At 37.8% G+C, this 25,389-nt stretch overlaps 1 protein-coding gene across 1 annotated transcript in view; it reads right to left on the reverse strand.

The window, feature by feature from the left end:
- Window positions 1-25,389, reverse strand: part of Malrd1 (MAM and LDL receptor class A domain containing 1) — a 602,817-nt gene that overhangs the window by 109,156 nt on the left and 468,272 nt on the right. The window contains exons 33-34 of the mRNA XM_076572692.1: window positions 21,072-21,273; window positions 6,285-6,548 (exon numbers count right to left, since the gene is read on the reverse strand). Coding sequence (XP_076428807.1) covers window positions 6,285-6,548; window positions 21,072-21,273 — 466 coding nt within the window. The remainder of the gene's footprint in view (window positions 1-6,284; window positions 6,549-21,071; window positions 21,274-25,389) is intronic.

Genomic DNA, 25,389 nt, shown 5'->3' on the forward strand with positions numbered 1-25,389 from the left:
ACTGATCTTTATTCCTGGATCGCAAAGATTAACAATTTGCTTTGAATAGACTGTGAGTTAATTGTCTTTGATTATATGCAATGAATTTCCCACTCTATTCTTTTTTAAAGTTTAACATAAGAGTTTGACTAAGGTATTCCAAAAGATACTGTGTAAGACTGTATTAATTACATCAGATAAAAATGAAACAGTTTTTTTTAGAACTAAATTACATTTTAAAAAAGCTCTGAATGACCAATATTGCCTTTGATGCATCTTTTTAAGAACCTTAAAACTCAGAGGAGCAGGGTGAGAAAGAAATTTAGATCAATATCAGTTCTAATTGATGCTTTGGAATAATATACAAGCTTTCTAGCAAAATGGTGCCGTAGGTCATAGTTTAACATATTCCCAACACTCTAGGCACGCAACATTACCAAACAGAAGAGAAGCCCCCAAAAAATGACTCACAGAAAAGATCAGCATGAACGCCAGCAAGGACCTGAATTAAAGTAGAGCCAGAAAATAGAGGTAAGACCAAAGAGCCCAAAGCTGGTGGTTTCCATGTCCTAGAAGTAAGAAGAATAAATGCTGTTTTACACTTGACAGCAGCCTGGAGTGAGAGTTTCCTCTTCAGCCATTACTCATAAAGCCATTCTAAACCAAGGCTCACTGGTTTACAGAAAGCCATTCACATAAGGAATTTAGAGAAGGGAAGTAAGAATATCAAAATTAGTTTTCGTGCTGAGGACTGTTTTTCCTAACACACATAACATACAGAATTGAATTAATCCAGAGCTCCATGCCGGGGAGTAGACTACTTTCCAGAAATATTGGGTTTATTTGTAGTTTGGTCTACTCCCATTGGCTTTCTCCAAGGACACCACAACCTCTATCTAAGCTCATCACTCTGTTTTTGTGGCTCTCCTTTGTCTCTGGGACCTAAAATATATCTCTTTTGTATCTTGACTTTTTTAAGGGAAGACACTTGGAAAGCGGCAGTTGGGATATCACTTCGACCTCTTTAATAGCATTAGATAAAAGTCCCATATGAAAGACACTCTCCATAATAGAAGAAAAAAGCAACAATGTTATCTTCTAGGGCAAGAAGCTGAGAGCAAAATAATGCTATAGAGACCTTTTAAGAACATGGCTGGTCTCTCATGCATCTTCCATCTTTAGAGTTTACTATGGTGTGTTTACTCCTGTCTATAAACACTGCCCAGACTGCTTCTTGTGGTTTTTAGTTTGTATGGGGGCATCTATGCCATGCAAACCCTCTTCCTTCTGCTAACCCATTTTTCACTTTGCTAACCTATGTTACAGTTTAATTCCTGGAGCCAGTTGGATCTTAAGAGGACAGAAGTGAGGGTTTTCTGTCCCTACAACAATGTCTTCTCAGTAGCTTTCAATATTTGCTTTGTTAAATTAATTTTTAAGCTAGCAGACAAAGTAGTGAGTATTTAAAATACTCCTTTAAATCATCTACATTCCTTTGCCTCTGTGGCTCTGTGCACTTGTGAATGCAGGTTCCCATGGTGGCCATGAGAGAGCATCTGGAATTAGAGGCCATTGTGAGCTGCCCCATGCGAGTGCCAGGAACTAAACTCAGGTTCTGTGCATGAGTGTTACACTCCCTAACTACTGAACCATACCTCTAGTCCCAAGGCTTGGGTTTTACTATAACATTTTACATGTATTTGTTATTAATTGTTCCCTCTCCCAGCCTCCTCCTCTTGCCACACTCTTTGTTGCTGGGCCCCTTCATGCCCACGCCCAACAATATCCCTTCTGCTTCCATGTAATCAATGCTTGAGTTTATTTATTGTTTCCTTATTTACACTTCAGGTGTTCCTTTGGATTTTATCTAGCTTTTTTTTTAGGTTATTTTATCTCATTTATACCACAGCTGATGCCAAGAATCTTTCTATGTCTCATGTTTCTCTTTTGATCTCTGGGTACACATTTCCAACCACATTCTGAACATTTATCTCCATTAGGATATACCACAGGTCTCACAAATAACATCTAATATGAAGTCATGATCTTCCCAGAGAACCTTCTGTTTCCCCCATTTTCTTTTTTTTAACCTTCTAATTGTGTTATATCTTTTTCTTGTCCTTGAGTCTTTTTTTTATTAAGAAAATTTTTCATGCATTTTAGACACTAATCAAAGATCTCCCTCTCCCCTCTCCCACCTCCTTTAGCCTCCTCCCCAACTCACCCCAACTCCCCCCCTACAAGAAGGCAAGGCCTCCCATGGGGAGGCATTCCAGTAGAGGCAAGTCTAAGCCCTTCCCCCTCCCTCAAGATTGCACAAGGTGTCCATTCATATGTAGTAGGCTCCAAAAAGCCTACCCATACACCAGGGATTCTACCTGATTCTATTCTGATTCTACCGCCAGGGTCCCCCCCAAACAGATAAAGCTACACAATTGTCTCGCCATGCAGAGGGACTAGTCCAGTCCCATGTAGGCTCCACTGAATCAAGAAAGAGCTATCAATCTGTCAATCCTGTCCTTGTCTGGGCCAGGTGAGGTTTCCTGTGTTGATCCAACTTTCATGAGTTTCCACTAGTTTGGTTTGGTCATCTCTACAGGTTTCTCCATCATGATCCTGATGCACTTACTCATAGAATCCCTCCTCTCTCCTACTGAACTCCTGGAGCTCTGCCTGTTGTTTGGTTGTACATCTCTGCATCTGCCTCTATCAGTCACCAGAGAAAAGTTCTGTGATGACAGTTAGGGTATTCACCAATCTGATCACTGGGGCAAGCTAGTTAAGTTCAGGCACCCTCTCCACTATTACTAGTAGCTCAGGCTGGGGTCATCCTTGGGGATTCCTGGCAACTTCCCTAGCACTGGGTTTCTCTCTATCCCCATGATATCCCCCTCTCCATCATGGTATCTCTCTCATTGATTTCCCACTCCAGCCCTGTTCCAGCTATATCATCCCATTCCCCTATGTTCTTACCACCCACCCACCACCAACCCCCATTGCCCACCCCTTACCCCCAGTTCACTCATGAATATCTCATCTATTTCCCTTTTCCAGGGTGATCCATGTATCCCTTTTTGGGTATTCTTTGTTAGCTAGCTTCTTTGGAGTTGTCTGCTTCCCCTATTTTCACAGCTGTCAACATGGCACATGAGCTACCCTGATGGCTAAATAGGGAATTTCAATCATCCTAAAGTCCTTTCTTATTCTCCTTATGCAATAGTATCATAAATCATAATATTTGTCACACACCACATTTTAATCAATCTCTGTATAGTGAAACTGTGAAATCTAACCAATCTCTCTCCCTCCAGCCTGATCAATACTGATCCACATTGATCACACTCTTGATTAACTCTGGCATAGATGTAGCACCACAGTTGGAAAGTGCCTCATGCTCTATAATATAGTGTCTATCCCTATCCTGTCACTCACCACACAGTATTACATTTCTTTATTCATTAGTCTTCTGCATCAGTATAGTATGCATCTACATACTGAGACAAGTGCATCCATCTGTATCAGTGATACCTGTCTTAATTAGGGTTACTATTGATGAAACACCATGACCAAAAGTAATTGGGAGAGGAAAGGGTATATGTCACTCACAGTTCAGTATAATAGTTCAACATCAAAAGCAGTAAAGATAGGAACTCAAACAAGGCAGGAACCTGGAGACTGGAGCTGATGTCGGCCATGAAAGGATGCTACTTATTGGCTTGCTCCCCGTAGCTTGCTCAACCTGCTTTGCTATGAACCCAGGGCCACCAACCCAGGGATAGCACTACCCACAATGGGCTGGGCCCTCCCCCATCAATCATTAATTAAGAAAATGTCCTACAGGCTTTCCTACAGCCTGATCTTAGGAATTTTCTTAATTGAAATTCCCTCCTCTCAGAAAACTTTAGTTTGTATCAAGTTGACATAAAACTAGTGAGCACAATGCCCAGAACAAGATATAGTGTCAATGGGGGTTCTACTGAATGTCTGTGAATAAATGATTGAATTATAATTTACACAAGACATTGTAACTGAATAGCAGAGCCTAGAAATAAAATATAATGCCTTGAAATATTTGATGAACTGTGTTCATTAACCACTTCTGTGCTTGTGCTGTAGCATTTGACCCTTCATCCACTCCTCATGTGGATTCTGTTTAGGAACGGAACTTCATAAAAGAAAATATTCAGATGCTATGTTTCCAATGAATACTTGAAATCATAAGGACACAGCAGTCTTCTAAGCTTCTCTTTAACTAGCATTCTACCTTAAACTTAAAAGTATCAGATGACTATATTGAACATAATATTATTTCTGTCAGCCAAATTACATTAGAGCTATGATGGGAACAGCAATAAATAATTTGGCAACATTTATCTGGAATCATCTCCCTTTGCTTACTTCACCAATAACAAAATATTGTAAGACCTGACTTTTTATTTTTTTAACCGCAGCAAGAAAAGCAAGGAAATAACCAGAAGCAGAACAATCCTCATGTCTAAGGCAGAGAAAAGGTTTTACTAATGTGAGACTAAGAATTGTAATTCCCAGAGGCTGTCCCCCACCTTTTCATTTGCTTTACTCCTTTTCCAATAATCTTATTTCTAGATATCTAGCTGATTACTAAATCCCCTGCACTTTGTTCCTTGATTCTTTCATATGGCTCTATCCCTAAATGACTTTTCTTCATGTAAAAACTATAATCTCTATTATGTTTTATAGAATTGAAAAAGAACCAAGCAAATAAATAAATAGGATGTTAATGACTTTTGAACTTCACCATGATTGGCTGATCACTTTTAACTATATACAATTATTTCTCAACAGTTTCCCCCTCTCTGTCTGAAATAGACTACACAAAGCAAAAATGGCAAGTGTTGAGTGCAGAGTTTTGGGTTTATATGCACTGACTCAAATTCTATTAGTCTGGTAGGTTAGGTATTACTGACTTTGCTATATGGATAGGAATGACATTGGCAACACTAAGATATTTTCCTTGGATTTTAAAATTAATCTGTATTCTTAGTATTTAACATAATATAAGCCCTCTTATATTGAAAATAACTTTCTTCATACAATGTATTCTGATCATGTTTTCATCTCCCCCAACTCTTCCTAGATCTTCCCCATCTCCTCATCCACACAACTGTATGACTTTATTCTCTCTCTTTATAGAAAACAAACAAGCAAACAAATCAGAATTATTAAAAAGAGAGAAATCACAAAAAAGACACACAGAGAGACTACACAGAACCAAAAAGACACAAAATATGAAACCATGGTAATAAAATAAAAAGCCATCAAGACAAAAGAGGCCAAGCAAAGTGTTATGAGACAAAAAGTCCACAAATAACATTGAACTCATTTTATTTTTGCCATCTCTTGTTTGTCCTTGGGCATATCCTTACATGAGGCTACTGTACCCAGTGGCCATCAGTGTTTTATTTATATAGAGTGATAGCCACAGCAACACTCTCCCAAGGGAGGGGAAATGTAATATACAGTTGTAGAGAAATGAGTGAGAATAAAGCCAGAGAATAAAGTAAGGAGGGGGAGGGAAGATTTGGGGTAAGGAAGGGAATACAGGGAGGGACAGCTACCACGAAGGGCCGTTTGAGGAGTCATATGAAAACACCATGAACTCTTTTTTTTTTTTTTTTTTTTTTTTTCGAGACAGGGTTTCTCTGTGTAGCTTTGCGCCTTTTTCCTGGAACTCGCTTTGGAGACCAGGCTGGCCTCGAACTCACAGAGATCCACCTGCCTCTGCCTCCCGAGTGCTGGGATTAAAGGCGTGCGCCACCACCGCCCGGCAACACCATGAACTCTTAATGATATAAAATCTGCTAATATAGTTTTCCAGTCCTAAACCCGTGTGTGTGTGTGTGTGTGTGTCTGTGTGTGTGTGTGTGTGTGTGTGTGTGTGTGTGTGTGTGTGTGTGTTATAATCAATTATTTGTCTATAGGTCTTAATTTGGACTACCTTTCTTAGCACTTATGATAGAAATAAATTATAACTGCTCTACTTTAATACATTTCCACAAATGTGTTAAAAAGATAACTAGAAAAATGAACTAGAGTCAAATGGACGAGAAAATAAGGTTAACAGAAGTTAGTATAACCTCAAATGGAGTCTTTACAGAAATGGAAAGCAAGAACCACATGGTTTGTTTAGCAACAAAAGACACAAACATACTGTTATTGATGATATGGTTATGGGGATATTCTAGAGACCTTGACTTCATCTGTCGAACTCCATCATTTCTAGACAGAATTTCTTCCTGGAACACAGAGTTAGTAAAACAACTCACCACAGCTGGATTCATCTTCATTAAAGTGGCAGTCAGACACTCCATCACATAGCAGGAGAGATGGGATACACTGGCTTTCAGAGCATTGGAATTCTGTATCACTGCAGAGCTGAGGAGAGGGGCTGAGAGAGCAATCTATTTCATCAGATCCGTCTACACAATCTTCCTGTCCATCACACTTCTCTGAGGCAGGGACACACTGGACTGTGTACATACAAGCAAACTGGTCTTCTTCACACAGTGATGGCTGAGGTAAGACCAGATCTGAAAAAGAGAGCAAGGCATGTTGATGCTGAGATGCTTTGTCTATGTCTATGTCCAGTACTGAATCATCCCAGTGCATACTTACTGTTTTATAATTATAAAACAGTTCAAAAATTAAATAAATTAACTTCTAATCATGAAATATCAATTGCATAAAATTATATAAATGTGATAAAAAAAATATGCCTTATCTACCCTCAGAGCTATAGTATTTAAAAGGGGCATTTCTGGAGACTGGTAAAATGGTTCAGCAGATATGGGTACTTGCTGCCAAGCCTGCTAACCTGAGTTTGATCAACAGACCCACAGAGAAGAAGGAAGGAAACAAATCTTTCAGGTTGTGTTTTGATCTCCATGTGTTTATTGGGGCATGCTCATACATGTACATGTGCGCAGATACACAAAGAATAAATAAATGTAACAAAAATAGTTAAAGGGTGTTAATGATGTGCTGGAACAATGGACATGTAATGTGGAAAGAGGAAACTTGGTGGTGTCTTACCCTGAAACACAGAATTATGCTGGGCGTCTTGAAGAGCTAATGCAACCCTAGAGCTCACCAAAGCATTGTCACAAGTCACCTGCCAAACACAAACTCAGCTGGACCCAATCAGTTCCTCTCACAATCAGTTTTCTTTCTTTTGCTTATCTGTGGAGAGAATTTCCCAGGAGATTTCTCCAATGAACTTTCTCAGCAGGAATATGCCTTCTGAGTGGGCCTCCTGGGGACCCTGATCTAAAGCAGAGCCAACTACCAACACATTTCTTGTTTAAAATTAAACCTCCTCTGAATTCCTTCTCAACTTTTCCACTGAAATAGTTTTTATCCAAGAAGAACATGAAGTTTCACTTCTCATGGGAGTCTAGGTAGGCTCGGGGCAGCTAGAGGCAATTTTCTGTTAGCTCAATATTTCTTTTAAGTCTCTTGTTTTATCCTCATGTCAATTCTGCATTTTAGTACAGAATATCTCCACCTTGCTCTTGAGATAAATGAGTTTTATCAGTGGTCAAATAAAATTAAAATTCCCATAAGAAACATTTTGTTTACCTTTAGACCTGAGTGTGGTATTTTGCATGCATATTTTAAGAAATTTTTACCATTTGGAAATTTTTCTAAAATTGAAATTTTAACGATTGATTATGTGGTATGATTTATGGAATCATACAATTATTTATCTTAACATTTTTCATTGCACTTTATGACAACTGTTCCATTTTTACACATTGAACACCCTAAATCTGATCTTGAGTTCTTACTGCAAATGAAAGAAGACAGTTTCATGAAGCTGTTCACTGTACCATTTCAACTACATGATATTCAGGAAAAGGTAAGACCATGGAAACAATAAGTTCTGGGTGTGCCAGAGGTGGTAGAATAAGAAGGAAAGGAGAAGCAGAAAACTGGGCTTTTACAGAAGGGAAACCACTCTATATCATCTAATGATCAGCCATTTGTCAAAATACACTGAATTGTCAACACCAAGCAATACCAATGCCAGGGTGAACCCTAATGTAAAGTATGAACTTTGAGTTATAATGAGGTGTCACTGTAGAGCAATCTTCTTGATTGTAGCAAATGTATCATTCTTGTTAAGATGCTGATGACTGACTGAAGAACAGATTTATATATGGCGAGTATAGTAAATCCCTATGCATTCTACTTGCTTTTGCTGTGAATATTTCAATGTCCATACTTCATAAGTCATATATATGTATGGTTATGTATCCAACACAAACATTCTATATATACTGATGTCAGTATAAATGCCAACACTAGTGTTAAGCTTTATGTGTATATTTGCAAGCACAATTACCAAAATAGGACCTATATTTAGCCTGTTATTCATGTCTAATAACTCACTCTTAACATTTCTACATATGAACCTCTGCAAGTTCATGAAATCTAGAGATCCATCTTACAAGCAGGTAAATGTAGTGTGTTCTGGTATTGTTCCATGTCTCACTCTGTCCAAAATTTTGTTTAGTTAGATGATTCAAACTAATGGCATTGAGGTTCAGGGACAGTGTAAGCAGAAGGGAAACCATGTCAGATCAATTTTAACCATAATGAGCTTCCTTGAAAATGCATTGCATTAGAGAGCTACTTCACAAGAGAGTATGCCATGCTCTTACAGTGAAAACTTGGTCTTACATTAAGAAAACAGCATATTCTATGTTGACAGTGTCCTGTTGTACCCCCACGGAGTACAATTTAAATAGAGAGGTTCAAGAGTCATAAACAGAGAGAGATGCTAAGAAATATTTGTGGGTATGTGTATATATGAGCATGTGACAGAGTAAAGAGAGAGCAAAAGAGAGAGAGACAGAGATACAGAGACATAGAGAGGCACACACAGATATATCGAGAGAGAGAGAGAGAGAGAGAGAGAGAGAGAGAGAGAGAGAGAGAGAGAGAGAGAGAGAGAGAGAGAGAACTGAGGAATAGTGATTTAATTTGACATGATGCTACACATTATGTGAATTAGGGATGTTCTCAAGCTATGATACTTCAAAGGTATCATATAGTCCTGCTGGCAGGGAAGGAGAATAGAATTAATCCAACAAAACTCACATCTCTTAAGCTATGATATTTCTCAAAAGAAGGATCACAAGTTTCTAGTGCTTTGAAATCTGAAATTATAATTATACAAACATCTTATCTAGGTTGCAGTTGATTATTCTTTGTATATTAGAGCTGATTCATGAGTGTAGCAAATGAGTTTATTTTCCTTTATTTATGTTCCTAGCAAATATGTTTTTGGCAGTGGAGAGTAAAGGTAGAAGATGACAAGGGTTATCTTGAAACTGTATATAAGGGGTCATTCCCTTGATCTGTTGCAAGTACATGACTATCAGCTATCGTGTGCTTCAACAGCAAACGGGTTTAGAAATGCCAATGTAGACTTTAATTCTTTGCTGCACGAGCTAGAGTTCAGAATAGGCATTCTGAAGCAAGATAAAATCTCCTAAAACTATATAGGATCATCAAGAAACTTCAATTGCTCTCCTGCACCTGAACAGCATCTTTGCTCCATCAGAGCTTTGATTTCACATAGAATTTGGAAATTCCAAGTTTAAGAGGGGAAACATTTTCCTTTCCTTTGAGAAAATAGTGGCATCTCATTACCCAGGTACAGTTGAGGGCATGAGTTCAATATATATATTTCTCTATTTCAATGTCTTAAATATTAATTATGCATTGCCTAATTGACTATTCCCATTGACTGAATAAACTGTAATAATAATGAACAGAGAAGCAATATCTATATCTGTATCTATATCAGAAAGCTCTTTTAACACTGTCCTCCCCTTATACTTAAATAAATCTAGTCTTTCTCAACTATAGTGATAATTTGTATCTAGATGCTGGGGACTCTACCAATTGTTTCAGAACTATTTGGATTTATCCATAAACAGCTTTGACAAACAATGTCATACATTAGGTTTTTAATTTTATGATTTTTATGTGTATGAGTGTATCTGCCTACATGTATGTCTATGCACCACATGCATGTCTAGTGCTCATGGAGGGCAGAAGAGGGAAGTAAATCCTCTGGAAATGAGGTTACTGACAGTTGTGAGCTGCCATGTATGTGCTGGGAATTGAACCTGGGTCCTCTGAAAGAATAGCCAGTGATCCTAACCATTGAACCATCTCTCCAGTCACCTACATGTGAGGGTTCTTTTATATAACAGATTTGTTTTCTAAAAGGTTTTAGAAGGGAAGAAAGACATCTTTTAGAATAAAACAATGTTCCCGTGGAAACAGGTTTAATAACTGTCACTTCAGCTTCTCTAGTAAACAAACTTCCCTCTGACCCCCACATTCCACTTCATTTTGTGCTCTGCAGACTGTTCCAGTGCCTGACATTGTGACTGTCTCTTTGTCCTCCTTAGAACATGGTTTCATTGTTCACTCATGTCGAGAGAGAAGTAGAAACATATTCTTCACTGCAAAATGATTGCATAATGATACTCAGTGGGGCATTCTCATGAATTCTATAGATGTTCATTGCAAGCTCATGATTGCCATGGATAACCTGATAAGTGTTATCTATATGATGAATATGCCTAGTGAGAGCAACATTGATTGAATTGAAAGGAAAATGGACACAAGAAATTTTAGTTCCAAAAATCAAAAATTAATCTATTTGTAAATAGGACCATTCTTGGTGACTCAGTATGGATACTTATTGTAACATGTATCAATTATAATGTATCAGTTATAAATTGTTATTATATTGGGGATATTATGCCAACATTAAAAATATTATATAAAGTTATGCAGGGATATCATAATTTTTAACCATAATTCATAAAAACTCTTGGCTTGAGATAACTTTGGATTTTTGGGTGTGTATTAGTATTTCCCCAAGATCCATTCACAATGTATACAAATACTAACTTAATTTTTCAGAGTATTCACCTGTCTGCTATTATAGATTGAGAGATTGACAATGAAACCTTATTCCAGAGTAAGGGTATTTATTATACTTAAACATCTTTTGACAATTAATAACTACAAGGAAATACCATCAACTTTTCAATGCCTTTCTATGTTTGTCTAAGTACCCATTTTAAGACCTATTACTTTGGTTTTCACTCTCCATTTATTCTGAATTTATTGCTGAACATTTGGTTCCATTTCATTGCCTTATCATGACTCATTAGATTCTCTGGAACTATTTATGTAAACACACACACACACACACACACACACACACACACACACACACACACACACACATTTCCCAGTGCTAATTATATTTTAAGTTTCAGAAAGGCAAATCTTTTATCATTATTACCACAATAACTAAAAGAATATTTTATACAACAAAAGGAAATCCAAGTCAAAAAAAGTATGGATTATATGAAGTTAACATTATCAGAAGATAAATATGGCTAATACTGTTGCCTTTGAGTTTGAACTCTGGAGCATGGGTTTCACTTGGCATCACTATGAGTATTCTCTAGTTGTCTCTATTTACTATGTCATAATAAAAAAAAAGTGCCAATTAGAAGCATACTTTGGCCAATCCTAAATCAGTAGTCATCTTTGAGAGTCTCTTCAGTCAAAATAGCTTATTTATTTTCACACTACTTTACTTTAGGCTATGCATCTTGTCTTCTTATTTTCGTAATCACTCTTGAAAATGATGTAACATTTACATCAAATGATGAAACACACTATATTCTAATGACAAATGGGGAGAACAAATCACGGTAAAAGCAGTCAAATATATAAATTCATATAATTCATCGTAGAAGAAAATTACTGAAAGATTCCAGCCAACTCCTAAATTAGTTTTTTTACCCTTTAACACAAACAGTTTTTTATCGAAGTCTATAAAAATGATCCCTTCAAAGTAGACCTCTTGTTTTTTTCTAGTGCTCCTATCTCCGTAATTCCAGTCCTGTTGAATGTCTGGCTAAGAACTCCCTGCCCTTTATCTCCTCTTGTGAAAATCCTTCTTTGATTTCAAGGGCAAAGCCAAAGCTGGCTTCTTCAAGAAGTATCCTTAATCCTCTCCACAGGAAGTCCACTCTATTTTAGAACCCCTAGCTTTAAAGTTTGCAATTCCTTTGTGTGTTACTGTGCAATTTAAGACATTCATAGTTTGTTGTTGGACAGCTTGGTTTTGCTATATTAAAGTATTCCCATTGCCATTACCCCATTTTGTTTTCAATATAGCAGTAACAAGTGATCTTTGACTTTAAGACTGATTGGGAATCATATAAAGTACAAGTCAGTACACAGAACATGTATGTGGTAGGAGTTGTAGACAAAATTTTATTTATTTAAAATAGTTTGAATGCATGAATCAATTTTATTGGTTTGGCATCAACTAGTGGCTCATAAATTGACCTCATTTTCAAGGTGAATGGCAATGAATGAAAAAATGCTCAAAGAAAAAGATTATCAATCAATCTTAATTCATTTTTATTGGATTATGGAAGATTACTAGGTTTTAAAGCTGTTGTGAGGGTCATAAAGCTCTTGCTGTCTATTAGAAGATGGCATTGTTCTGCTTTCCTTTTCAACTGGATTCCTTAGAAATGAAGATAAGAAAATAAGAACCAGAATCTTCCATCAGAAGTGAGAGTTATGCAGGTTCCAGGGGCCAAACCTACATCCTTTGTTCAACTTCCTTTGGGGACTCCACCTGCCATTAGAAAGCATTAGATAGGAAGGAATTCAGACAGATAAGGGGAAGAAATCCAAAGGACAACCGTGGAACAGCCACCCCCAGTGTGAACTGTATTCTATCACCCAAATGTGACAAAGACCTCAGAGTAGGCCTAGAGGTAAGACATAAATCACAGAGAAATCTATCTGCCTTCCTCTTAGAGGTGAATGGTTTAAAATGGCCAATGGTATTGACCACATAAATATATAAATAACTTAAACTTTGGGATTACATCTGAGCTGGAATTATTCCTTGGGCTTGCTGTGTAGGTCCAGAGATAGGAAACAAGAATGTGGCCTCCATTCAGGAATGAGAAAGAAAGTTATTTTTCCGCAGTCATAATATACCAAAACAAATAAATGAATACCCCTCCACAAGATTCCCTAGCTTCCTGTTGTTTTGAATTACCCCAAATTCTCTTTTATACTGTTAGCACCTTGATAGTTACTGGCAATTTATATTTAGCAAGTCAAGATAAAAGGGATAACCTGGGTGAATATTTCTTTCCTTTGGAATCTGTCTTAGGTATTTGAGGTTTATTTTCTTTCCATTTAACAAAAAACAAATTAGATGTAGAATTAAATGTCCATGTGAGTCACCCAAGAGAGCCTTCTGAACTTTTGGAAGCCACCAGCAAAGCTAGATGTCTACTGTGCTTACGTAGTGGATAGGACATCAGACAGCATATTCTGGTGAGGATATTAATCAGTGGGTGACTAAGTATGTGTGGTCATATAAGAGTTATTCTCGGGCTTAAAAATATCATTTCTCATTCGCCTATTGAAATGGTTAATGTAAATGTTTCAGAAGGGCAAAGTCTTAAGTCTTGAACGTGATCCTTTCAAGGATGAGAAAAATCAAGACAAATGGGCAGTAAATTGGTGCACTGAAGATTTTAATGCAATGCTTGGTTTTTAATGTGTACTTCCATAGAATCTAATGGTGCTGGGTTCCTAAGGTTCGTATACCAAAGTAGCACAGCCTGGGTGGCTTAAATAACAGATATTGCACAGACACATATCTGTAATTAGAACACCTGAGAGGCCAAAACAGGAAGATTGAGTTCAAGGCCTGCTAGGGCTCCATTGTAAGACCCTGCCAAAGGCAAAACAACAAAAATCCACAGATCTTTATTTACCAATAGTTCCAGAGGCCAGACATTTGAGTTCAAGTCCTTCTTACAGGTAGTTTCCCTTTGAAGGCTCCATGAAAGAACTGGTCCATTCTTTTTTCATAGATTCTTGTTTTGCTAAGAATCCAGGTAAATTATAGCTTGCAGATGGGTTACTTTTCATCTTTGCTTAGTTCAGCATATAGAATTCTGTGTGTCCATTTCCATGTGACTTTTCTAATAAGGACACTGGCCACATCAGTTTAAAGTGTCTCCCCTACTCCAGTTTGAGATCATCCAAAGTCTTACTTCAATTATGTCTTCAAAAACTTCATTTCTAAGATTATTACATTCTAAGGTTCTGAGAATGACAAAACAAAAACAAAAATCTAACCAAAAATGACTTGGGGGTAGGGAGCATTTATTTAACTTATACTTCTAGGTCACAACCCATCATTGAGAAAAGTCAGAACTGGAACTCAAGGCAGGAACCTGAGGGCAGGACTCATAGAGAATACTGCATGCTGGCTCAGTGGCTTATATTCAGCCAGGTTTCTTTTACAACCTAGGAGCAAACACTGAGGAAGCTGTGCCTTGATGCATCCATTAGTCAAGACTGTCCTTTATGGAGATGCCCATGGACTTTGATCTATGCAATTCTTTAAATGAAGCTTTCAAAGAGAGCCTACCTCTAAGGAGGCCTGGAACTCAAATGTCTGGCCTCTGGGACTATTGGTAAATAAATATCTATGGATTTGTGGGGTTTTTTTATTGCATTTTACAATGGTACCCTATCAGGCCTTGAACTCATGATCTTCCTGCCTTGGCCTTTCAAGTGTTCTGATTACAGATATGTGCCATCATACCATGCTATTATGGCTTCTTTATTCAGATGACTCTGGACTGTGTCACATTGACAATAAAGGCTTGCTAGGACTTGTGGGAAGACATTTTTCAGCCTAGCAGAGCAGTGAACTCTGGTGTGGAAACATGTGTTTCCTACCTATGCCTCAACATGCATTGGTATGCCCTGGTGTCCAAATATGCATTGACCCCTGGTGAAACTGTATAGAACTATATCATAAATATTATGAGATATTCCATTGTTCAATACCATGCAACCTCTCCTGCAGTTTTGAAAACATCTGTGTTTTCAAACCTTCTAAAATGTTCTTTCATCATGGAGAAAAATGAGATCCTGTTTATTCAAAGGAAGGAGAAGAAAAACAGAAACCACTTTCCACTCCTGGAAACTCACATAAAGAAATCATATTCTACTGTTTTGCCCAGGTGAGGTGCAGGGTTTCTCTCTCTCTCTCTCTCTCTCTCTCTCTCTCTCTCTCTCTCTCTCTCTCTCTCTCTCCTCTCTCTCTCTCTCTGTCTCTTAATTGCTGAGGAGGGCAGGATTAGTTCTCTTCTCATGCCCTTGAGGCTGACTCACATGCACCACCACAGACAACAGGGTCAGCTCTAGTGTGCTGCCCGGCGGGGGGGGGGGGGGGGGTTGCAGGGCCCCACTCTCTTGCATGCTGCAGCTGATGAGAGGCAAGGCTAGTTCTCCCATTCTTGTGACCCCAGGACCAGCTCTCTTACCTCCGTCAGTAAAGGATGAGGGGAGGAGCGTGCTGAGAGCTGAGCACCCCATGCTTTTTCCATGGCCCACTTGGATGCAGTATTCTGAAGTCTCTACGTCACCCCTATCCTTGTTACCTCTGCCACCCAAGGCAGCTGCTTTTTAGGCTGGGAAAGGGCTGAGTCTTCAAACCCAGGTGGGAAACATGAATTTTCTATGGATGACAGCCTCCACACCAAATGAAGCTGGACCAGGCCAGAGGGAACCTGGTGATGCCACCCTTGGCAGTCATCACTGAGTGGTGTTGAACTCCCAGCAGGCCAGGACACCAGGTGCTGTCTTGCTTGGGGACCCTTAGGACTAAGACAGGCCTTCTGGTGTGTGTGCAGGTGAGTCAAATCTGAGAACCTAAGAGTAGAAGAACTGGCCCAGCTCCTTGCTGCAGGCAACATTGGGCAAGCTGGCCAAGGTAGTGCTGGGGTGCTTGCCCAGGTGGTGACAACGAGGGAAAGCTGGTGTGCTGGCCAACCCAGCTACCACCCAGACCCAGAACCAGGGCTATGAGTTAGCTCGCCCAAACATCCACCTCATCTATGAACTATTGGAGCATGTGAAGAGGTCAGGCCTGCAGATACAAAGTTGTAGGATCTCCATGAAAACAAAGCAACAACAGGATATCCAAGAGTCCCAGTGAGAGCTCATTATCTATATAGTAGCAGAAGGCACAGGCCTCAACAAGACCAATGACTCATAGCAGTGAACACTTATAAGTAAAGATGACTAGAATAAATGATGATGATGATGATGATGATGCCTCACTAGGGGTAGTACTTCCAGGTCAAAGCTGGAACAGCTACCCACTACAGGAATCCAAGCACATGTTGCTCCCTGTCCCCTGACCCTGCTTCTCTGAAGCAGTCCTTGAGTCCTTCTCCTTTATCGTAGTCTTCTTCTTCCTCTTCCTCTTCTTTCTCTTCCTCCTCTTCCTCCTCCTCTTCCTCTTTCTCTTCTAGTTTGGTGTTTAGTTTTTCTTTTAATTTTTTTTTTTGGTGGGGGGAGAGAGGAAGGTTGCAGGGGTCAGGGATGGATGTGAAGGGATGGGGAGATAAGTGGAATTTGGATGCATGTTGAGAAATCCACAAATAACCAATTTAAAAAAAGAACTAAAAAAAAGAAAATGTATTCTATGAAAATGAATGCATTCCCCTGTTGATTCAGAATTTGTAGGATTTGTTAGATGGTCAACAGAAAATCATCCAAGTTAATGTCATGTCTTACTGATGTTTGAACTATGCCAGATGAGGAAAGATGAACAGAGTAAGCAGTCTAGGCATCAGAACAGTTTTCACTTTTCCTTTGTGGAGGGCTGAGAGATGAATTAATACTGGAAGAAATTATGGAAATATCTATCTCCCACTTCACACAGCAAGCACTCATTGTACAGGGTCCCGTATTATAAGGATATTTCAGTGGAAAACTGTGTCCCACTCTCAGGATTTCTAGTCAACGAAATATATATTTTAGAGTGGAATTTATTAAAAATCATCAGTTTTAAAATCTCACATAAAGCATTCATCTTTACTCAGCAGAACTAGTAAATAGTTTTCCTTGCTTCCCTCTTCTGTCTCGCTTCCCTCATTTCTTCCTACCCCTTCTCTCCCTCTTTGATACTTTTTTGACAGGTTCTCATTCTTTAGCCAAAGATGTTCTAAAATTAAAAATCCTGTTGTCTTAACCTCCATGGTGCTAAATGCCACAGACATGCACCACTGGACCTGGTAGAAAAGAAGGTTTACTTTCTTCATACCAACTGCTGCTGAGTTGTCTTAGTAAATATTTCTCAGGAATTAAAATTCCTGTTCTCTTTTTGAAAGTCTAAAAATTCTGAGTTTTTGGCTGCTTCCTGGAAATTTAACACAACTGGAGGAATGTTATTGGTGTGAAGAAATTCAAGGTGACCTACTCTTACATGGCATAGATATTTCTGCCACACAGTGTAGAAGGATCAGATGACTGAAAAATAAAAGATTGATCATCCACAAGGCTTATGTCTAATGATTCCTGGGATAGTAAATAGCTGAGGCTTAATGAAATTTCGTATTTCTCAAAGTTTCAAAAAGCTGGATTTTTATTGTTTGAAATAACAATGAGAAAACATGACTCAAAGGAATGAAAGTAAACCCATTTATGCGATAGCTTCTTATAGTAGTTCCAATAAATAATTTTTTGGGGAAAAGATTAAAACAATGATATAAAGCTTGAGGTATAGCCTAGAGATAAGAAAATTTGAGAATCTGGGTGTAATCCTCAGCAACACACACACACCAACACACACACACACACACACACACACACACACACACACACAATAATGGTAATAAAAATAAATAAAGTGATGCTCTTCATATAACTTAGTTTCATATAGAATTCTTCATGTAGACATTTAACAATATAGCAAAAATACTAAGAAAAATAAATAATAATCATATTTCCTTTTCTCAGAGTCATACATTATTTTGTGTGCTCTTTCAGACAGCACAGATGGTATCTGCAGCTTATTAATATGGTTTCATATTTTTCTTGTCATTTTCTATATTTATTAAAAAGAAACAGTTTTCCATTGATATTAGTTATGTCCTTCATTTCACCAACATATTATGAATATTTTCTCCTTATGATATTGTCAATGGATAATTTACCTATTCAATACGTCTCCAAAATTTTCATCATAGCACTAAAATCACATGAAAGGACATTTGTGCCAGCACTAAAAGAACATTGCTTTAAAGATTTTAAAATATAACTCTAGTATTCTACTGTGCATTATAGTTACATTTATTTCAAATGTTCTTTATTTTATCTGTGTTTTCTCCCCAGATCTTCCAATGAAGCTCTTTCAGGTTTACTGGATAGTTCTAAAGACTCTCTGGCACATTTCTGTGGGATTTGACAACTAGTCTGTCAGAATTACTATTTTAGTTTATTCCTTTCTAAAGCTTCTGACCCATCAGCAAAGACTCCCCCTGCCAGGAGGCTCTGTATGTGGTGTATGTGAATGGCTCTGGGGAGAGGCACATGTAATCCACAAGGTGACAGAGAAGATGTCCAAGGTTTCCCAGCCCAGGTGTTAGTTGTTTATAAGCCTCTTGGTGGTAAGTGTACTATATAATATATCTAGACAGAACTATCATTCCATCAGCATCAATCAGTTGTTCACATATTCCCTGGTGTTAATTCCAATGAATAATTTTATTTAGGGAACATGATATGATAATTGCTATTATATAGTAAATATAAGTAGCAATTTTCAGGCCAAATATAGTTTCTTCATTAAGTTTAAGATATGAACTATATCCTTTGATTCCTGAAGATACAAAAATCAGTGTAACACACACACACATGCACATATTCATACATACACACATATATGCACACACACTACACACACTCATGTATCTTCCAGTCATTCTTAGCTCTTATTGTGTATATGTATATATACAATATATGTATTGTATGTATGTATATGTATGTGAGATTGCCAGAGAACATGATTAGGCAACTGCTGCTAGGAGATGTTGATAAAGGAAATTACCAGGGCTGTATATTTTACTTTCGAATGGCAAGAGAGGTACCTTTAGAAAAACAATGGTAAGAAACAGAGTATATTTAGAAATGAAAATAAGAAACTGAAAGAATTTGTTCTGATTCTCACACAAATGTTACAAGAACATCTGCAGAGTGCAAAAAGCCAGAGAGACAAAGGAGATGGACTCAAAGACTGCTTCAGAGGAGCAGGGTCAGGGAACAGGGAACAGCCACATGTGCCTGGGTCCCTGCAGTGCCCAGTAGAGGTAGTAGGAAAACACTTTCTGTGGCCCTAATCTGCATGCCCAGGAGAATTCTTTGAAAATAACAAAGCTATATATCCTCAATTTTGAAGAACTATAAAGTCATTGTGATAGGCCATGGAACTGAACAACAATGTGTATTCTATTGCTAAAATATTTACAAATATAACTATTAAGAAAATATAACCAAGAGAATTGAACAACATTGATGGAAGTGATTACAATTGAGGTAGTCCAGTGTTTCATTTGGAAGGAATAATTGCCTTATTAGAGTTAGCATCTGGAGTAAAACTCCAAGGTTAAGAACACAATGTTTTTCTTTTTTAGTTTTATGTATGAGATGTGCATGTATGTATATGTATGCATGTTTGTATCTATGTGAGCATGTTTGTGTGTATAGGTTCACATGGGTGCCTGTACATTTGGAGACCAGGGGTTGATCTCAAAGGTCACCCCCTGTTACTCTTCTGCCTGATACCATGAGGTAGAACTCCTGCTTCTTCAGTGATAGAGAGCAAACCCTGAGATCACCAATATGGCTAGTTTTGCAAGGCAGCTTTTCTCTGGGGATTTCCTGCCTTTGCTTCCTAGACTACAATTGCAGGTGGATTACCAAGCCCATCTTGCAAATGCATTGGCTCTAGGGATCTAAACTCCAGTCTTCATGATTGTGCAGCAAGTATTTAACCACCAAAGTATGGTGGTATTGTGTCCCCCAATATATTGTGCATCCTAATAAACTTATCTGGGGTCAACGGACAGAACAGCCACTAGACAGACATAGAGGCCAGAAATGGTGGCACACATGCCTTTAATCCTATCACTTGGGAGGCAGAGATCCATCCGGATCTCTGTGAGTTCAAAGCCACACTGGAAACAGCCAGGCATGGTGACTCACGCCTTTAATCCCAGGAAGTGATGGCAGAAAGCAGAAAGGTATATAAGGCATGAAAACCAGAAACTAGAGCTGGTCAAGCTTTTAGGCTTTTGAGCAGCAGTTCAGCTGAGATTTATTTTAGATGAATACTCAGATGCTTCCAGTCTGAGGAAACAGGATCACCTGAGGAATTGGCAAGGTGAGGTGGCTGTGGCTTGTTCTGTTTCTCTGATCATTCAGTGTTCACCCCAATACCTGGCTCTGGGTTTGTTTTTATTATTACGACCTTTTAAGATTCATGTTACAACTGAGGCAACTTCCCAGCCAAAGAACACATTTTAAAAGAACATGACTCCTGTCTACTAATAATTGAAGATTTACAAGAGAACAAATAGCCCAACTGAACTGGAAACATTCTAAATAGCAGAGATTCAGGCGCCAGTTAAAGGGGCTCCTGACAGGATTTTTGCTGTCCTGCTGAAATACAGAGACTATTCTAGGTTGCTTGAGACAGATGAAGGAAGCAGCCAGGGGAAGCAAAAGGCTGACACAACATGTGTGGAAAAGATAGTTTGCAGGATGACAGCACCTGAGGCACCTTTGCCTTGGGCAGTTATGGTAAAGTCTGGAATAGAAAGGTAGGCAGCAAAACTGTATCAATCGAAGCATGTTCTCTTGGCCTTTCTGAAACTACTTTAGTGCATTGTTAATTTAGTGCATTGAAATTTGTTAAATTTCATTGTCATGAAAATTTCATGGCAAAGCTCATGGACAGAGAGACTACCTCTTAATATATGTAATATATATTTATCACTTAGGAGTAGGACTTCATTCAGAAGTAAATGCAATTCATCTGACTCTCCCAATTACTGTATATTTAGATATTAAACTATTGTTTATTCCTGTTTTCTGAAGGTATTACTTACCTCCAGAAGCACACTCAGGGGTAAAAGTGATGTCATCAAGAGCAATAAAGATGTCTTCCTTTCCACCCAAGTCAGCCTCAAATGCCACCTTGAATGGACTGTAACTAGAGAGAGGTACATGTGCATATGTCCATCCAGTGTTTTTATTTTGGATCATGGACCACATCAGGATGTTTAGTCCTGATTCCTCGATGATATACACCTAAAAAAAATAACCAGAGAAAATAACTTTTTATGCTTGGAGTTTAGAGGCATATTTGAACATCCTCAACATAACTGATTTGGATTATTCAAGTCATTTAGTAATCAGAGTAATATGTAAAAAATCTTTAACATTACAATATAAAATCTCCCTGGATTAATTACATCAATATTCAGTTTTAAAGATAAAAGCAAAAAGACTGACACGTGTAATGAAGACATAACATTTTTTTATTATAATGTTATGGTCAAGATTTTTGACAAGTCTACCAGGCTGGGCTGACTCCCCAGGGGAGACCTTGCCTTGGAGGAGATGGGAATATGAATGGGGGTATGTATGAGCATTCATGCTTAGACTACAGAAGAATAGGCTGCTTTAGCAGCGATTATGTATTCAGGATACACAGGTAAAGGCAGAAACAAACTGCTTAGCTTTCCTGAACTCCAATGCTGTATCTCACAGAAGTTCCATACTCCTGTAGCGGAGAAGGAAGTTTTCTGTGTTGACTTGGATTCCTGGAGTGGATACCCTGGGACATCAGAAACACTTCTCCTTCTTGATTAAGTATTTAGCTCATTAAAAGTAGTGTAGAAAAGGGATGAGTGAGAAGGGGGTGCGACTTGTCTTAGCCTCAGCAGTTCTCAGTGGTTCTGTATTAATTACTACAGATGGCTCAAAGGACAAAACCGAGATTCAGCTTCATCTTTAGAAGTGCGTGGTTTAACATAGTTTAACTTAAAAAAAACACTCCAATCTAATTCACAGAAAGGAAATATCCAGAATAGCAAACATGTAGATTTCTTTTAAGAATAAGAGCTTAATAGAGGACAATCTAAGTTAACAAAATATAAAAATAACAGCAATGCTGTCAATATTAATAAAAGTTTAACCCATTTCAAAATTTTATTTGATGACCTTCAATTGGTATATGGGTATAAAGTAGGACTATTAACTGCCATCTTGAACTCTGTAGTTGCAGAAATGGAAATATAATAATTTAAAAGGAACAAAGCACAAAAATACACTGTTGGGTGTAATATACAAGGGCTTGGAAATCACCATCACACTCCTTACAAATAAGAAAGGCATCTGAATGTAGTGAAACTGAAAAACTCTTCACAGATCCCTGGAGATACAGAGAAAACCACTTCTAAAATGAAAGAAAGACAGGGAGTGAGGTGGGAGGAAGAGGGAGATAGGCTGAATAGCAATTTATGGGCACAGAACTCAAGGACAAAATAGAACCCGAGAAACAATTGTAAATGACACATCCCAGGACACAGTCTCATGAGAAGAAGACTGAACCTTAATTCAAAGATCCTGAATTTTGGGGCCAGGAGATGGTTTATGGACAAAATCACCTATTTGAATGCCTGACTTCCACCCTTTATGGGACCCACAGGGCAAGCAAAAAGTCACTACCAAAAGTTGTCCTTTGACCAATACACATTAAGTGTCAGGAATCAGGAATGTGCTACACTGAACACACACACACACACACACACACACACACACACACACACACACACACCACAGGCATGTACCTGAATAAGTATAAAATAAGAAGAAGAACAACAAACTGAATTTTAAGCCAGAGGATTACAGAAATCTCTGTTACTATTCACCAAACAAATGGGGTTTCTGTGTAATAACAGGAGGCTACACCGCAACAAAAGCCCTTATTTAAGAAGAAATTTCTTTGGAAACTCAAAGATAGCATGTACCCATAGCAAATAATAAACAGACTAATCTCTGGTTATAAAACCTCATACTAAAGGGCTATGCATCCAGTTGCTTCTATTTCCTTATATAACAAGCTGTTAACAACAACAAAACATTTACATGAAGTAAACAAGGTAAAAGACAGCATAATCTAAAGAACTGGAACAAACCTCAATCAGACTTAGAGATGGGATAGAGGCTGGTAGGGGACTTGCTGTTTTAGCTCAGAAATTTAAGCAGCATTTGCAAGCAAGAAAAGATGTACAATATCAGATGAAATCTCCAATAAAGACAAAAAGAGACTGATACAAATAAAGAGTATAAGAGGAATGAATAATGTGCTTAGTGTAGTTGATAGACTCAACATAGTAGAGGAAAGAATCAGGGAACATGAAAAAAATGTCAATAGAAACTTCAAAACTTCAAGTGGAACCACCTACAAGAACATCAACCAAACAAAAAATAATAGAACAGGCTGTTTGAGGCCTGTGGACCAACTACAAGAATTTCTCTAATGATAGACAACAAAGCAAAGATCTGGGATGACCTGAGAGCATCCAGTAAGACAAGGAGCAGCACAGGTGTTTATCTAACCTAACATTTAAACTCTAGAGATGCAAAGAAACAAAGAGAAAAAACTTGAAGAAACCCTATTGGGAAAAATAACCCTCGATTTTAGATGAGGAAGTAGAAGAATACATGGGCCTCCTTTTCAGAGATTTGACTATGCAAGCCAGAAGTATGCTGTAACATGGAGGAAGAAGGATTTTTAAGTGCTAAAAGAAAATATTTTTACTAAAATTCTTAAGCCAAATATTATCAAAGAGTAATAAAGCCTTGTTCAGATAAGTAAAATATTGAGGAAAATCTTTGTAGACTTAATTTTCAAATAAAGCTAGGAGGATTTTTTTTTCAGATCCAGGGGAAATAATATAGGCCAAAATCTCAGATTAATGTAAAGTAAGACTGTTATAGAAGAAACAAATTTAAAACTTGAATTGTTTTGCTCTTGTTGTTCCTCTTAAGTTAGTCATTCAGATAATTTGATGCAAATAATAATATTTTATTTTTCTCTGTAGTTTTAGCTTTTGGATATGAGAAAATAATGACTGTTACAAAGGAAATGTAGGTAAAGTTCAGAGTATTCTATTCTAAAGTATTTGGATTGCCCAGGAAACTGTAAAGCATTGTTTGAAAGTGGCCTTGGATTAGTTTTAAGTGCACATTGACAACTCATGAGAAAACTAAATATAGTTTGAATATTAGAACCCTTGATAGACTAAAAGAGCAGAGCATTTCAGCCTAGCAAAATGCTAAAGTAAACCATAAGTGAAAATAAAATAGTGAGGGTGCGATGGGGAGGCAAGCAACAATTATGGTAGCTATTTATCTAAGTATCAATGCCTGCTCTAAATGCAAATATTCCAACTGAAAGGTATTTTCAGAGCCAATAAAAATTTAATATCCAAGTATGTGATGCTTTGAAGGAATCCAATTAAATATCAGGGCATAGATAGATGAAAACTAACAGGATGAAGAAATGTATACAATGATAACAGTAGTTGAAAGAACTATAGTGAAGCTATATTAATGTTGGGCAAAATAAATTTCAGAGAAAGAAAAATTAACAGGGATAATGAAGTCATTACTGTAGACTCAATGTTTTGTCCTTCCTATAAACAAGCCTTTTGAAGATCACAGGTGATGTTATTAAAATGTGCAACCTTTGGGAAGTGATGAGATTTCAATGCCTACCCTCCTCAATTTGATTAGTGCCTGAACGATGGAAACCTGAGGGAGTTTGCTGGGAGTTGTTCTTACGTAAGGATAGAATAGAAATAATTTTTGTCTGCTTACAAATCACTCATTCTAGAGTCTTTTGCTATTGTGGCCCTACTGAATTAAGGCAGAATTATATCAGAAAAGTTTCTTAAATGACATACCTATCCTTAATGTATGTGTACCTAACAACAGCGTTTCAAAGACTTGAGGCAAAAGTGCATATATCTGCAAGGAGAAAATAAATGATGCTATGATTATAGCTGAAGGCTTCAACCTTTCTTTACCAGTGATTGACAGATCAGAGAGGAACAAAACAGTCAAGACATGTTTGAAGGGAAAAACATCAATCAGCTGGGTCTCATTTACATTTCTACAATGCTTCATTTAGCAACAGAGGAAGAATAGTCTTCTCAAATTATACATGAAAATCATGGAAATTGACGGTATTCTGGAAAACAAAACACACTGTAGCCAAGTGAAAGGAAGAGAGCCATATCACACTGTAGGAAGTGATATGGCTCTCAGACCACAGTAGAATCAAACTAGAGGATCATGATGGGAAGATAACCTGTGGACCAAAGACGTCTCAGAGGAAACTAAATTACATTTCAA

This window comes from Peromyscus maniculatus, chromosome 5, assembly GCF_049852395.1.
Source record: "Peromyscus maniculatus bairdii isolate BWxNUB_F1_BW_parent chromosome 5, HU_Pman_BW_mat_3.1, whole genome shotgun sequence".
Classification (NCBI taxonomy): Eukaryota; Metazoa; Chordata; class Mammalia; order Rodentia; family Cricetidae; genus Peromyscus; species Peromyscus maniculatus.